Consider the following 17387-nt stretch of genomic DNA (forward strand, 5'->3'; position numbering starts at 1 on the left):
TGTTATCTAAGTTCATCTAAGAAAACAAAAAATCTGTTGATCATTACCTAGACGACTGACTTATAAAAGGCATGTCATCAGAGAACACATTGAACCATTTTCAAATATGCCTCAAAACATTAACCAAGTTGGGTCTTCGAGTAAACCTCAGGAATCTACCACTTAACCGGTGTAAGTTATCCAACACCTAGGAGCTATATTGGATACAGAGTGTGTAATAGTGTGTCCTTTGTAGGAGAGGTTAGCATTAATCCATCCTAAGTGGTACAATCTCTTGCACGCTCTTTACCCAACGGCACAACAGATTTAATCCCTACTGAGGTCAATGGCCTCTTGCCTTTTTCTGGTGGTTTCACATTCAAGACTTAAACGAGTACTTTACAACTGTGCTAGAGGAGCAGTTGAATCAGGTGTTGGACCATCAGGAAAATAACTGAATCCTTCACAATCTGCTTTCCAGTCTTTCATTGTGGAAACAACCAAAGAATGTACAGAATGAGTTATCGTTCCATTAGGATCAGGATCTTCCAATTCAAAATCTAGTCACAGATGTATCTCTCCAGAGATGTGGAGCTCCATGGGACACTTACAAACCAAAGGAATACTGGTGTACAAAAGAAAATACCTACCATATTAGCCTTCTAGAATTGAGAGCTGTTTATCTGGCTTGGAAATATTTTCTCCCATTCATAACAAATTTCCTTCTTCAGCCAAACCATGCAACAATCTATTATCTGAACAAGCAAGGAGGAACTCACTCAAGACACCTATCCCTTACATCTCCACCCACATGGATTAGGTTAATATCCAGACATTTGACAATAACGGCTGTTCACATTTCAGGTATTCAGAACGTACAAGCAGACTCACTCAGCAAAGTATTTCAGGAAAACCATGACTGGGTTATGAACAACGAGGTCTTGCAAGACGTTTATTAAGACAGGACTATCCACAAAAGGATTTCTTAGCAGACATAAGCAGCAGAAAATGCCAATGGGTCTTGTAGCCTTTTCACAGTAAAAAAGACAATTGAGGGTTTTTACAGTTGGCATATGGTAAATTACATGTTCCATTGTCTAACATTACAGCACTCTACCCTAAGGCTTGTTAGGACTGCCTCAGGGGTGACTTACACATATTAGAAAGGGAAGATTTGGCTTTAAATGGCAACGTTGAGTTAGAAGTTTGCAACTGCTCTTCCAGTCTGCAATGACATACTTGGAGCCATGGTTTACATTTGTCACACCCAAGGTGGCACAATCAGTGCTGCAGTCAGTGGTAAACCTACCTACTTAGTTCTGGGTACTATATACTAGGTACCATATACCAGGACTTGCAAGTAAGTTATCTTTTGGCAATTGAGTAAAAGCCAATCAAACATACTCACTTTTAGCGTTGAGGCACAGGCACTGAGGTGTGGTTAGCAGACCTCATTGCACCACAGGTCTAAATACCAGCAGCATAAAACCAAAATTTTGGGGGTGACTATATACAAAGAGACCTTTCCTTACAGGCTATCAGTTTGATATTCGCCATCAAAACAGCAAGGTTTTCATCTGCTATGGCTATTTGAGGGAGTTGTTGGCTTATCACTCTCATAAAACAAACCCTCCTCCTGACATTATAATCGTCATGTGTCCCCATGTAAGTCTGTAGCTTTTGATAATGGTCCGTATCATCAAATGCTTCACTGCCACCCTCCACCAGAGCCACCTCTCCCAAACTGTGTCAAAACTAATCTTTAAGCAAGATACAGTAAAGGTTGCATAAGAAATAATGAAAAAATCAGTCCTGAAGGGCCCGGCTAGCAGGCTTAATAGGATGTTCATGGCAGTGGCGGCTGCTAACGATCGGGATTGGTAGGGCGGGGCGGGGGGAAGCGGATTGTAGAAAAAAACACTTACCTGGGTGTTGCCGCCGTCTCTCCACTGTCTGTCATCTGTCCATGAAGCAGGAAGCACACAGTCTCCCAGACTCCCCTAGCCAATCATAACGGTGCGTGACAGCAGTGTTGTGATTGGTCTGAGCCCCATGGTTCGACGCTCAGAAGGGGGCTGGGAGGCCATGCATGTTCTCCACCCTGGTTGTGCAATACTGCAAAGTGCGCATGACTGTTTGGTTTGCCCATGACGCCCGGCCAAACCATCATGCGCACCACTCCTCCCCCTGCTCTAGACAGCTCTCCCTGCCTCCCACCTAAGCCAGTACAGAGCAATAAAATGATAACATTGACTATAATTTTATTGTTCCTTTTTGAACTGCTCAGAGAGCAATTGGACGACACTTCGCCACCTTAGCGGTGGAGCTGCCTCTGGTTCACTGACATCCTTATCAGCATGGGGAAGCATCTGGGCCACTGGGCTGTGGGGTCCAGGCCACGGCGTGCTGGGATGTCCCAGAGTTCAAGTCATTTCATATCATCCTCCGAGGCGTTGGAAAAACAAAGGGGAAAAGAGAGGGGATATACTCCCCACTCTCTCTTAGAGGCGTGAGGGACTGCTGCTGATTCATTCAAAATGTAGCTCAACAGAGTATCAGGATAAACAATCACAAGAGACCAAGACCCCCCTCGCAGCATTTAAATTTCAATCATCCTCTAGACATTTCGCTGTTGCTCTGTTTCACGGTTGAGTCTTTCTGTGGGCTGCTCTCTTGGCCTTGGGCCTGATGGGCATCTTCCAAGCTGATGATCCATTGTGTTGATCAGGACATCCCTTATTTTGTGTTCTTGGACAGATCCGATATTGCCAATATTTTCCTGGCTTCTTCCAAGTGACATGCAACACAATATTTTCATCATAGATAAAAAAGAATTTGAGGGGATGTCACCACCATAATGTATGGATTCGTGGCGAAGAGTGCATGTAATTTTGTTGAACTTTTTAAGTCTCAGTAGGGTCGCTTTGAATGTTATGGAGCCCTAGGTTGACACTACGTCCTTAGCGTACTATCAGTTTGTGTAGTCAAGATATCCAGAGGCAGTTTTTGGCTGTTCTCTTAGGCAATACAGATGTTATGTGTATGATCTGGAAATACGTTGTCTCCTTCAGCGTCCAACAGAATTTCAAGGAAGAGGTCTTTAATGTGTTGCTCTAGCAGTGTTGGGAAGTTCTGAGTTAATACCCCTGATCCTGATTTTTTTACTTTGCTTTTTTATTTCTCAGTAGTACCTAGTTTAGTATGTTTAGGATTGCTCTCTAGTTAAAAACTCACTTCAGTCACAATTATATCTTGTACGCAGAACCTTGAATATAATTTAGTCCCATCACCTTGTACATCTTAGTCTAAAAATGTGTGTCATTTTGAGCCATTCGGGTATGGGTCAATGTGTTTCTGGATACCTTGCAAGCTAGGGAAAGTAAAAGATATGTGAACCTCTTTGTGGCGATGCAGTATTGGGGTTGACACTGATGCATCTCCTCTGCTTCTGTAGGAGACAAGCTGTGGTGGGCAGATCAGGCCTCAGAGAAAATGGGGACCTGCAACAAAAAAGATGGCTCAGACGTGCAGGTGTTACGGAACAGCACAACACTGGTCATGCATATGAAGATCTATGACCGAAGCATGCAGAATGGTGAGTGCAGCTGCATATATCACCCTTTGTGTTTCAGATAGGAGTTTCTTAGTGGGTTTGTTCGTCAAATAAAACACTTTCTTGGCATTTGAGATAGTAGAACCTAGTGTTTAACACTGTAACTTGGGTGAGACGATAACTGCAAAATATTATTTGCTATAGGAATTTGATAGCTCATATCTTTGCTTCTGGGAAGGTATCTGGGAAATCACTAAAGTAGACCTTACAGCTAAGAAAACAAATCGGTTTCCTTCTGGTCATGTAGGCAGAGGGAAGGTTAACTTAAGCCAAAATTGCCCCAACACAGAGTCTGAATTGTTGCATGCATGTAGGAGCAACCCCATGTCTTACATATTGGTGCCTCAATCAGTGAACCTCTGTCCTTACCCCATCTACCCCCATATTCATTCACCAACCCATAGCATATTTACTCATCTCCACCGTTTTGCTAAAAGAAAGCTCAGGTTGAGAAATAGGTTTGTAACTTTTCCAAGGTGTAGGATATTCACTAAATGGAGCACCTATGTAGAGTAAAGGTAAATTGGGAAACCTTGACTAATTGACATGCACAAGTCTTTTGATGTTTAATATACCCAGTGAAGATAGTTCAGTTGAAGTAGACAAAGTTGAGGTAAAACAGCAGTTTCCCTGGGTACCATCTTGACCCCAGTCCTCTTCTGCCAAGAACTCTACGTCACCTTTCCAATTTTTTACTTAAATATACAAAGCAGTCTGGGGTGTTAATGATCAGAGACGTCCTTGGTCTTGAGGTGCTCTGTGGTAAGTTTAACTTACAATGTTCTGAAGCCCGGAATTACTTATGAGCTTGGAAGTTGCGACCCCAGAGTATTCAATAGACCGCTCTATGAATGACTTGATGTAATTTTTACTGCCGAATGGCCCCAAGGCTGGGTATGCCTTTTAAGTCACAGGTACAGAAGGTTGCGAGTATCCCACATGGGCCAGTCAACAAACAACAATCTAGCCTCTGGTCACTTTACCTGCCAAACCAATTGTCTCAAGTGCTCCGTTCCTGTAGGAAATCACCACTGCTGTGGACCGAGGAAAATCAGTATTTCATTGGCACACAGCCATTTCAGCAATAGGATTGTATCGAACAGCTCATCTTCTAATTGGAAGGCTCGCCCTGCCTGTCTCCAAATAATCAATCAGTCAGTGTAATAATGTGAGAAGCCCAATATTATGCTCAGAGGTCACCAACCTCTTTCAATCACTCAGTCAACAAATGTATAGTTTGCACAGCTACTCATAGAACGTCTCAGCTCTTCTATCCTCTTTGACCACCAATGCTGAAGCAAATTACTCCTATGCCGCTTCAAACAGCCGGGTCTTAAGAAGACTTTTGAAGGCACGTTCATCCTTCATCGCCCCGATATGAAAAGGAAGTGAGTTCCAGGGGGTGGCAACATGGAAAGAAAAGGAGGAACCAAACCATTTTTTTCCCTTTGTTCTCACGACCACTGCCAGCAAAGCATCAGAAGAGCGCAAGGATCGAGCCGGATGTTACAGCATAATTATATTAACCAAGTACAGCTGCCCTATTTGGTAGAAGGCTCTGTGAGTCAGCGTAAGCCCTTTAAACCGTACTCTCTCCTTGATAGGTAGCCAGTGCAGCTCTTTAAGATGCCCTCTGGGTGCATACATTAATAAATCCATCACTGGTGGGCTTATTAATACGGGATGTGTAATAACAAACATCCCTATTTTCTGTAAAGCCAATATGTAGCTGGGGAACTAGTTTTTACCAGTGTCCAGAACATTTGCTAAAATGGCTGTCCTGTTTACTTGCAGTGGCAGTAATAGAACTGACCAACACAGGTCATATCTACTCATGCAGGTATGCTCTCACGTGTAATATGAGGCACCATTACTAGTGATTTACAGAGGGTGCTAAAGGTATTACCAATTGGAGAAACAATTGTACAGTTTTGGGAAACGGATCTTGCACTGGGGACCTGGATAGCAGAAACCCTGCACACTTGTCAAAATTACATCAGATACCAGGCAAAAAGTGGGGGTGACCATGTAAAAAAGGGGCACTTTCTTATAGCGCCTTACATCTCTGTTGTTTGACTATCCTGCCAGCAGCCCAGTGGGTGTCTGAGTGGCCTTTCTGGAGGGAGATGGGCACTCATTATCTCCCGTATAGCAGCAACAGGTAGAGGTGTCCCTCCCTTTTCTCTCGCTGTGCCTCCCATTAATGTAGGCATACTGAGCGGGGCAGGGGGCCTGAGCAGAAGTGGCCTCACTTGTTTTCAGGTGTGTGTCACTAGTGTAAACTGATGCGTGCATATTTTTTTAACACCCCCATAAAACTTGAGAGTTTAGCTGTAGAATGAACAATAAAGGGGCACTTCCAATGCAGTGCCAGCATTTGTTGTCTTTTCAAAGCCAGACTGTCAAATATTATGTATGCCGTTAGTGAAATGACGTTATTGGCCATAACTCCTACTCTAAAAATCGTTCCAGCACCACTGATCTTGTCTTTTGTACAGCACAAGCAGCCAGAATGCTTCTCTCACTTGCTGTAGCCTTGTTACCACAGTGACCTGGCATTATTTCATGTGCCCTCGGGATTGTAGTGCGCTCAGCAAGAGTCCCTTGAAATAGCAACCTTAGTTGGCTGTCTTGAAGCAATGTGCCCAGTCCTCGGGCCTGCGAGCGTTCAGTGGCACTGTTTAAATAGCATGTTCCTTATCTGTACATTCAAGCACTTTGTGGTATTCCGTGTGACTTACTATGTTGCATGCCCATGTTCGGGAGATGTTGGGGTTTCTCTAAAGTCAGGTTTGAGATTCTCACCTCTGTAGCAGTCGGTGGTTTCCTACATAGCCTTCCCCACTGGCAGGGGCACAGAAGTAGTGTTGGGTTATCCTTTGATCCTTACCTAGTGGCATGTCTGCTCTGTGCAGCTGAAGGCATCCTATCCTATCCTATCCTATCCGGTATAGCCAGCGTAGTGATATGTTTGCTGTGAGCAATGTTCAGTGTTTGCAATCTGTGTGGTGGGTGTTGTGGAGTGTCCGAGCAGCTGATGCTATCCGGCATGTTCGGTCTAGTGGTATGTCTGCTGTGAGAAGTTATCAGCTGTTGGTATGTCCATTCTAGTACTATGTCTGCGGAGCGCAGCTGGAGGAAGGCCGTATGGCAAGTCTAGTTAAATGTGCCTTCTATGATCAGCTAATGAAAACCAGTATGGTCCACCATCTGCGCAGCTCATGTCAATTCCCAAGGTGTATTTAGTGATAGGTCTGTATCTGAAGCATTAGTCGACTGCCTGTATAGCAAGTCTAGCGAGCTGAGAGCCGATAGGAATAGGTACCGGCAGTCTGGTGATGTCTGCTTTGAGCAGCTGCCTGCACCATTTGTAGCTACTCTACTGGTATGTCTCCTCTCAGTAGGTGATGGAAGGCTCAATCACTGGTCAGATAGTCTGACCAGCGTGAGGAAATCTGTAAAGTTATGTTCTAGCAGCGTATGTCTACTTTACGTCTCTATTCTGTGGCCTATTGATTTGCCTGTGTAGCTGTGTCGTGGTATTCCTTGTAGCCAACCTCTGTATTTTCATACGACATAGCTGTCTATGAAGTAGTGCACCAATTTATGGTGTATTGCACCCTTTGAAAAGTTGTGCAATGCTTGTCTCGCTCTGTCTTAAAGCTAATAGTTTATTATTCTGTGTAGCATCCTTCAAAACAATAAATCTCTGCAGTTATCATGTGGGTGAAAGCTACACGGACTGATACGGATGGAACAATGGGGGATTATATGTACTGTGTTCATAATGAGATATCCAAAGACTTTCTGGAATAGAAGATTACACCAAGCAGCATAAAATGTCTCGAATCTGACAGCAGTAGAAAGGAAGACAACTCGAGGCTGTGACTTGAACTCAGTTTTTCAGAATTCTTACACAAAAGAAGCCCCATTTTATGAAATGTGCTTTCACAACACACAGATTACTGTTATTCTTTCCACGCTCTTATTTGTAATTCCTTTTAATTCTTAAATCAGTTCTACTCATTACTTCCTTTTGTTACTTTTCATAGTTTCTTCCATTGTTCTATTTCTCTCTTTCTTCTCTGAATTCATCTTTTTTAGCCTGAGCTATTTCATTCTATTTTCTTTCTTACCTTTTCCCTCTGTTTTTCAACTCTTTACATTTTTCTCTTATGGTTTAATTTGCTTCTCCTTTTACTTATTGATTCTTTCTTTCTTCTGCTTATCCTCTTTTTTTCACTTTCTAGTTTTCCTTCTTGTTTCTTTTCCCATTCATTAATTGCCTTCTTTAAACCTATTTTTAAATCTTGGCTACTGACAACTTCAGCTGCATGTTTGCAGACTTATGGTTTTCAATGCATGGCATTACAACGGGTGCATGTGTGTGACAGCACACTTTATGACTCACACACTTTATGACTCACAGTGTTCAAATTACATGACACTTTTGTATACATGCATAATCGAATTGGTGGCCATCTTGGAATGGCTTTCAATTTAGATAAAACATTAGTGCAAGATTGCCAGCTATGTGTATGCAGGCGTTAACATGCAAATGGCAAAAAAGCATTGGCAAAGCAAATAGCTCTGCCTTTTGGATCCGAGACCTATTTGATTTACAATACGTGTTTTCTCTGTATTTCTGACCATTCTATTGTCTTTTTTCTTTATTTCATCACTCGTCCTATTTCTCACCTTCTTTTGTCCTTTCTTTGTTCCTTTATGATTTGCTTTTTCATTTTTATCTCGCTTTTCCTTTCCCACTTCTCCCTTACTTGCTGTTGCGTGCCTTCCTTTTCTTTTTTTCCTTCTCTCATTTCTTAGCCGACCTAGTTCCTTTACTGTTTGCTTTTTATTTTTCTTTCCTCCTCACCCTGTGTTCTTTCTCTTCTTGTTAAAGGTGTTGTGGTCTTAGATGCAGGTTGTTCGCATCTTTGCATAATTTTTTCATTTCCCCTTTTCTGCTGCTGATTTTTTTCGTCCATTGGCCTCACCTACTCCAGCCACATCAGCAATGAATAATCTAACATTAGATTTGCCTTCCTCTTTCCCACCTCATGCAGGTACCAACCCGTGCTCTGTCAACAATGGTGATTGCTCTCAGTTGTGCCTGCCCACTTCCGAAACCACCAGGTCCTGCATGTGCACGGCAGGTTATAGCCTGAAGAGCGGCCAGCAGTCCTGTGAAGGTAAATGTGACGCAAGCCTACCATTTTCAACCTGCTTGGTTGCATGTGAAATACTGTCTTTGTGCCTCAGAAATCATTATATACATGATCTTTCACAAATCTCTTACTTAGGAGTCAATGGCACAGTAGTTTTATATACAAAAATAATTTTAAAATAATTACTGTAATCTGGATATGACTATACACTCCAATGTTTCCTCTGTACCACCGTGTTGTTGTTGTTAATATCTGTTAATTACTAACGTTTTACAGTAGCATACAAACATGTGAGGCACTACCAAGAAACAAAAGTGACAGCATAAGTATCAGTCATCTATATTGTATTAGGGTATCTATATGATTAGTGCATGATATTTATCAGACATTTCTTTTTTTTTTTTACCTAAGAAAAGAAAGAGAACATACAGACGTTTCTAACTTGGGCCCCATAGCACCTGGTATCTTCTGCTAATAATAAACTGTGTGCAGGCAGAACATCCTAGTCTATAGCAGACAGTATTACACAAACTTCATGAAGAATTTGTGTCAGGAGTTTCCACCAAGACCCCTTTCATTAATGTGTTATAATTATGCACTCATGATGTATACATCAGCATAGCTTACCTATTCAATGTTGTTTTTCCTGCTCTACTTTATTCCAGCAACCTATATCTCTGTTGATGGCTTGCTATCTGTTTTGGTGTCTGTTGCTAATAGTGAGGTATTACATTCTGTGTGTTACTTCTTGTGGGGTGATAGCCTTCATCTTCGTTCTCATCCATTTCTTGACATCCACCAGCCAAACTGCAACCCTAGGGGCAAGTCTGGCTTTCCATGCTGTGGTTATATTTCTTTTGGCAAGTATCAGTGCCAAGTCCAGAAATGTACTTGTTTGCTTAGCAACTGTGTTTCTATAAGTTTGATCCAAGTTAGGTTATACAGGTTAAGATATCCTTTTCTAATCTCTCCAAGACAATTTAATTGTTAATGATACAGCTGTGTTGCAAAATTTTGCAGTGATTCGTCAGTCCCATACCATACAGTGGAAATCTGTCATTTGGGCAAGACACTGCGGACAATGGTCAGCCTAGCGTGGTTAATTTTCACTATATTTTAAGTGTCAAATAGGTTTTATGCAGGTAATTAAATTAAATGAGTTTAAATTGGGGATGTCTTGTGACTTTATAAGTGAACTTTAGGATATCTGACCATTCTTTTTCTCCATCTGGCCGCCTGATCATGTTTTTCATCTAGCTTTATTATCCTCTACATTGGAGTGAAAAGTACAGGACAGGGCATTAAAGAGTGTAGACATTGCCTGTCTACTGGTACAGAATGTGAGCAATATCCTCGGGGTAGCAGTGCTAGTGGGTTTGTTTTTTTCTTCACTTCCCATTAATCTGGGTGTCTTTAGCAATGCAGTGTGTGCAATAACGTGCTTAGATCCCATCTCACAGGTGTAACTGAGTGAGCCATATGTGTGAAGTGAACATTGGTGTATAGGTTCCATAATAATACAGTTAATCGTCCTGCCTCAGTCCATCGCCAGATATTGTGTGTTTTTGTTAGCTCTTTAAATTCAGGGAGCCACCATAGTGGGATCTCTGGAGCATACGTTTTGAGCCTGCTTAGTTGATTAAGGAACCACCTTCTGCAGTATCTTGCTATTCTGAGGAACCTCAGGTGTCATCTAGTCAAAGGAACAGAACAGTAAGTTATGCTTCATCTACCACTGGTGTTATACTTCTACCCTTCAAAGGCTGCTTTACTTTGAAGTCTGCTTTTTGGGGCTAAAACCAAAGTGGCTTCCTGCAGGAGGGTGGTGACACATCTCTGGCCTGCAATCCCTTATTATACTCCTTCCTGAGAGTCATTAGCACATCTCACAGGGGGCAGAAAGCTGTCTCATTCAGCAGGCTCAATATGTGCCCCGGAAGGCACAGGAGTTTTAAAGGCAACAAAGTGGTAGCTTTGGTAAAGCTGCACACTGCAACAAGGTACATTAATTTCTACTTGAGATACAAATTGGGCTTAATGTAATTAGATGTTTGATACCTTGCAGTGCCCATTTTGGTTGCACAATTCAAGAGTTAGCACAGCTGAGGGGGACAGCATGTAACCCTGTGCTCGCCAGTTGGGCAACCTAGCCTTTCCACTGTAAAAACGTTTGTTTTGCATGTTTTACTGTAAGGACAGGTAAAGTACATGTTCTGCCTAAGCCAAATGTTATGCCCAGCCTTTAGGACTCTGTAGACCTGCCAGAGGGATGACTTACACACATGTCCTGGGAAAGTGGTGGCTTTGCCATTGCTTTCAATGGCAAATTCTGGCTAGCAGTGCACGACTACCCGAACTTAAATTACTTGAAGACGTCCAGGGTGCTACAATCAGTGTCACAAGCCCTGGATACCGCTCAAACTGACATACCCTGGGTATTAGGGTATCATTTACTAGGAACTTAGAGGTAAATTAGCCATTTTCATTTGCCAGTTCAACATGCACTTTAGAGTCTGATTAGTAGGCCTCAGTGTAACCTCCGAGTTGAAAAACCAGCAGCATCAGTTGAAAAAAAGAGTAGGCAGCCATACAAAAAGAGGCATTTTCTTAGTTATTTGCTAGTGAATGTTGTTTAATTGTTGTGCTGGCAAATTCAAAAATTACACAGGACTGCTGAAGAACAATGGTGGACATTTTGCGTGTCTGACCAAATGCCCCAGTTAGTGAGATCAGTTTTCGTACTGACATCGATTTTTTTTCTTCCAAAAACTTTATTCTCAGCTGTTTTGTCATCAGGTAGAACAATACATCAAGTATTTCCAATACTACAGCCGGGTTTTATATTTTCACCCCAACACAATCTCCATATCTTATAGCAGTGATATTCATATAGTACCTCTCAATGTTACATAAACTTTTGTCTCATAGTGACACAATAATCACATCACGTGGTAATTCAATATTATCAAAGTCAACCCCCCCATCCGCCCTTCTCCCCCCACCCTCACCCGTATTGAACTGGTCGTTTCCTGGTCATCCGTTAGTGGCAATCGTCTAAGAGGAAAGTAAAAAAAAAAAAAAGGGGTCCCTTCCCGGTAAGCATAGGTGCAAATATGTACCTTCTCGCGGGGTGTAATGACATGTGGTGATAGTTAGCATAAATGTGTGTGGGGGAGGGCAGGGCACACCCTTGTGTGACATACAGGGTAGGACTGCTCTTATCTAATCCTCCTGTCCATTGTCCCCTGTTCGTGTTCGGTCTTCCCCCTCCATTTTAATGAGCATAGCCTCCCATTCCAAGGATATAGGGAATTTCCTAAGGCCTCTGGATTCTTCCCATCGAAGTATCGTCCCTTCTGCACGCCCCCATTTAAGTACTTCTGAATGCCAGAGGTGTGTCCCAGGCGGTCTGCGCGATTTCCACCTCATAGTTATTGTTCGAATTGCGAGCAGCAGAGCCATATCTAGTAGTTTCAATTGGGCCTTCAGTGCTTTAGGCCTTCTGCGCATCCCCAGGAGGCAGCACTGTGCCTCCTCTGGCACCGGGAGGGTCGTGACCGTCCTCAGCGTCCGGCACACCTCCATCCAGTATCCTCGGAGTCGCGGACAAGACCACAGCATGTGAACGAGCCCGGCCTCATCCTCATCACAGCGTGGGCAGGTATGGGGAGAATTCGGGAACATTTTATGTAGCCGAGTAAGGGTCAGATATGCTCTGTGCAGGACCATCCCGTGTATGAATTTGAACCGGACATTACGGAAGACTCGCCTGGGATGCTCCAATATTGTGGTCTATTCTGTGTCTGAGATGGCCCGGTCTATAATCCTGTGCCCAAGCATGCTGGAGGGCAGTGAGTGACATCGCAGCGTGAGCCCTAACTCCCGTATACAGCCATCGTACCAGATGCCCTCCCAATCCCATAAGATACATTAAGTGTACCAGTTGATGTTGTGGGGGTTGTAGGCGTTGAGGCACCCATTTGTGTTGTATGTAATGTGTGACTGTAGCGTGCAGTAGATACATTAGGGGGGGGGGGGGCTCCCGTGGCCTGTAAGAAGGCGTCATGGGTGAGGAGATGATCATCGCCAAAAAAGTCACCCACCACCTCCACTCCCGACTCTAGCTACGGTCTCAACACTCTGTCCGTAAGTCTACCCTGCGGTGTCGGAATGCCCAATAACGGAATGTTGGGCGCATATGCCACGGCTGTGTATGCTAGGATCCTCCGCCAGATCTTCAGCGCCGTGTGGAGAAGCGGATGACATTCCGCAGGAGTGCGGCTCCCGGGGAGGAGCAGGGCATGCAGCTCCCCGTGTCTGTCTGTCAGTCGTGTAACCTATTTCATGAAGGTTCCGTCCTGCCATCCAGTAAGAGAGCCACTGGAGCTGGCCAGCATAATAGTATCCCCGGAAATCTGGAGCTCCCATCCCACCGCCTCTAGTCCCCAGTTGTAACTTGCGTAGCCCTATCCGCCGCCTTCCCGCCCCCCAGATTAGGGTAGTTAGCAGAGAATTAAGAACATCAAAGATAGATTGTGGTAGGAACACTGGAATGTTAACAAAGAAATATAATAGTCTGGGGAGCATTACCATTTTGGAGATCGCAATTCTGCCCAAAACGGATAATGGTAGCGTCGTCCAAAACCCCATGGAGGCTCGAAGTTTTGCTATGGCTTTCTTGATGTTTCCTTCAATCTGATCTTCCTGCTGTCTGTAGATCTGAATCCCCAAATATTTGAACGTGTCAGGAGCTATTGGGAGAGCATTAGTGCCAAACCACAGTGCACCTGGTTCTGGAGTGACTCTGAAATAGAAGCCAGTGGACTTCTCAGGGTTTATAGTTAGGCCTGATACTGCAGAGAATCTCTCAAAGATTTCGTATATATGGGGGCATGATCTGCCTCCAGGTCCCTGAGGAACAACAGGATATCGTCCGCGTAAATGGACAGTAGGTGCAGAGTGCCACCACTCTGTATCCCTCTGTGCTCCATCGCAGCCCTTAGGGCAATGGCCAAGGGTTCCAGAGCCAGTACGAATAACAGTGGAGACAATGGGCACCCTTGTCGAGTGCCACGGTGAATTGTGTATTTATCCGAAATATGCCGCCCCGTACGCGCTCTAGCCGTGGGAGTGATATAGAGCAATCTGATCCATGCGAGGAGGGGGGCCGGGAATCCAAACTTCTCCAGAGTCGAGAACATGTACGACCAGGTTAGGGAATCAAAGGCCTGTCGGAGGTCTAAGGCTATGCACCCCGCCCTAGGCAGGTCATGTGGAGTGGACGTCATGAGCGCATGCAGCCGGCGTATGTTCATAGAGGTGCTCCTACCTGGCAGGAACCCACACTGGTCCCTGTGAACCAGAGTCGGGAGGTATTGCTGCAGTCGCTGAGCTATCGCCTTACTGAGAATTTTATATTCCGTGGCTAGCATGGACAATGGTCTATAATTCGTTAGGTCCAGGCTGTCCCTCCCGGGTTTTGGCAGGGAGACAACCAACGCCTGCATCGTGGAATCAGGCAGACGGCCTTCCGTCAGTGCCACTCGATAGACGCTCTCCAATATTGGTACCAATATGTCAGAGTATGTCGCGTAGAACTCCACTGGGAGTCCATCCATGCCCGGCGTCTTTTTGCGGTTCAAAGATTTAATGGCCGCCCAGATTTCCTGTTGTGTTATGGGACCTTCGAGATCTTTTTGAGCGTTAACGGTCAGGACGGGGAATGGGAGGTCAGTCAAAAAGGCGGTAATCTGGTTAGTGTCAACTATCTCCGGCTGAGTGTATAAGGCAGTCAAGTGGTCCTAAAAAGCGCGGTTAATTTCCGTTTGCGTACCCACAATATGTCCGTCTCGTGTTCGTATCCTGGTTATCACCGGGATGTCCAGGTGTTCCCTGACTAAACGAGCCAGCAATGCTCCTGATCTGTCCGCCTCGGCGTGCTGTCGGCGCAAATACTCCCTATAATCTATAACTCGCAGTGTCTCGAATGTGTCAGCATGTTCTATGTTCTCCAGCCGTAGCTCATCCCGTTTAGTAGGGTCTAGCCCCACCTCCCTTTCCAAGATCTTCAATCTGTCCTCTATATCCTGCAACTTCCTAAGGGTTTCTTGTCGGGCCCCCACTAACTGTCCGATCGACGCCCCTCGAACTACTGCCTTCATGGCGTCCCAAACCACCAAATTCGAGGAGGCGGTGTCCCAGTTCTCTACAAAGTATTTATCCAACGTCTCAGACAGAGACGTTCGGAAAGGGCCGTCCTCCAATAGAAGCGGATCTAGTCGCCAGGTGGGAACCGGGGTAGGAACCCTGCCCCAAAGAATGGTGAGCGTCAGGGGCCTATGATCAGAAAATGTTTTTGCTAGGTATTCCGGACTATCAATCTTAGCAATCAGGCCCTCAGAGCAGAGAAACCTGTCAATCCTAGTGTGAAGGGCATGTGTGTATGAGTAATGAGAGTATTCTTTGCTCTCCGGGTGGAAAGCCCACCAGGCGTCTCTCAGGCCCCAGCCAGTCGCCCAAGTGCAAAACCCGTCCGTCAGTTTGGAGACACCTGCCAGTTGTAGGGGAGGATGTGACCTGTCTTTGTTGATGTCCATGATCATGTTCCAGTCCCCCCCTAATATCCAGGGGGTGTCCGTCCAGTCCGCCAGCGCCAGACCCATTTTCTGTAAGAATTTGTCTTGTTCATAATTCGGAGCATATACACATCCAAGTACCACAGGTGTATTGTCTATTGTGCCCTTCACGAAGATGTACCTTCCCTGGTCATCTACTTTCCTGTCTGCTTCTATAAAGGGTGTACCGTGTCTAATCCATATTGTCGCCCCCCTAGAGAAGGCGGAATACGTTGTGGTCAAAATCGTACCCCTCCATTTTTTCCGCATTTTGATAGCTTCAGAGGACGTGAGGTGGGACTCTTGTATAAATGCGATCTGTGTGTGGTGACGCAGCAGGAATGCGTGTATTCTGTGTCGCTTCTGGATCGCCCCCAGCCCTCTCACATTCCAAGTTGTGATGTTATATTTCCCCACCGTGTCAGCCATACTCAAATGTGTACCTGACATGCACCTGCAACCGCCTACCGGTTAGAACCTCACATAATCGCCACCAGGAAATTACCCTCCCCCACCCCAAAAAACAAAAAAGAACTCTAACGGCGCAGCCTAAAAACTGAGCTGAGCCCAATAATGTAACAAAGTGTAATAGGACTAAGAATCCTGTGCGTTCGCCATCGGGGGGGGGGGTGGACGAGCGCCATTGTTATCTGTACCTCCAGCCCAACCGGCTCCGCCGGCTCTACGGCCGTCGTCGTGGACCATGTTACTAATAGTTAAAGGGGAATCGAAATTTCAAGTCGCCCGTGTGTCAGCTACACCTTACATGTGGTTTCGACCATACAATTAGAGCAACAGGATAAAGTCTGCGAATAATAGTGGCCCCCACATTTGTTACCCCTGCCTCCCTCCTCAGAGTCTTCAGTAACAATAATACAACAGTGAACCAAAATTGGCAGGGAATACGATACAGTTTACAGCCATTCAGCTGCTGCCGGCCTGGTCTTCCCCTCCACAGTTGTCCATCACGTCATCTGCAGTGCCAGGCGTGACATTGGGGAACAGCAGAACACTGTGATCCGAGTCAGAGTGGACCGTACTGTCCTCTGAGTCTGTCATTATCTTCTGGGAGTCCTCACGAAATGAGCCTGCCACCTCCAAAGCGTCCCGTTGCTTCTCCTTCTGTTGCGACTTTGACGGGCCTCGGCTCCTTCCATTCCGACGAGGTTTGGGGGCCTCCGTTCCGCTCCCGTCTCGAGGCCTTCTCAATCGCCCGACATCCGATTCCTGCGAGGGCCCCTGGCTTCCGTCAATTCCCATTACCTCCAGCCATTCCTCGGCGTCTGCAGGGCTCTCAAAGAAGTGCGTATTCTTAGCATGGATGATTTTCAAACGGGCCGGGAAAAGCAATGCATACTTGAGGTTGGCGGTTTGTAGCTTCTTCTTCACGTCCAGGAAGGAAGAACGGCGTTTTTGTACCATGTTGGTGTAGTCCGGATAAAGGGAGATTTTATGGTTCTCATACTGGATAAGTGACTTTTCCCGGGCCTTTTGCAGCAGGACATCCCTATCCCGGTAATTCAAAATCCGCACTATCAGCGGGCGCGGGGGTCGTCCGGGATCTGGTCTGCCCGTCGGGATCCTGTGCACCCTTTCCACGCAGAAGTGTGGTGAGAGGCCATCCTCCGCTATGTGATCTCGAAACCACTGCTCCATGAAATCCGCCGCCTGAGGGCCCTCACATCTTTCCGCGTCCTCCACCCGGTCCAAAAGAGAGGCCATCTGAGTCTGGAGTTGTCGTATGGAGGTCGTATGTTCTGCCACTGTCGATGTGATCTCGCCAATGGATAGGCCCTGTTCCTTGACTCTGTTCGCCCCCTTACGGACCATTGGCGCGGTAGTCTCGGTCCCCAATGCTTGGCGCTATATGTAGTCCTCAGTGGTGGGCCCCGTGTGACTTCCCGCGTCTAGCCCTCCGGGTCGGTTCCACTTCAGCGGCACTCCTCAGGGCAAAGTCCGGGTGGGGGGCCTTCAGGCCAGTCGTCCACATTACTAATAGGTGTCTCAGCTGAT

The 17387-nt window shown here is 45.5% G+C and overlaps 1 protein-coding gene across 1 annotated transcript in view; it reads left to right on the top strand.

The window, feature by feature from the left end:
* Nucleotides 1-17387, top strand: part of LRP1 (LDL receptor related protein 1) — a 1472234-nt gene that overhangs the window by 558003 nt on the left and 896844 nt on the right. Inside the window, 2 exon segments of the mRNA XM_078688974.1 lie at nt 3434-3574; nt 8659-8784. Coding sequence (XP_078545100.1) covers nt 3434-3574; nt 8659-8784 — 267 coding nt within the window.

The sequence above is a fragment of the Lissotriton helveticus genome, chromosome 1_1 (genome assembly GCF_964261635.1).
Source record: "Lissotriton helveticus chromosome 1_1, aLisHel1.1, whole genome shotgun sequence".
NCBI classification, from domain to species: Eukaryota; Metazoa; Chordata; class Amphibia; order Caudata; family Salamandridae; genus Lissotriton; species Lissotriton helveticus.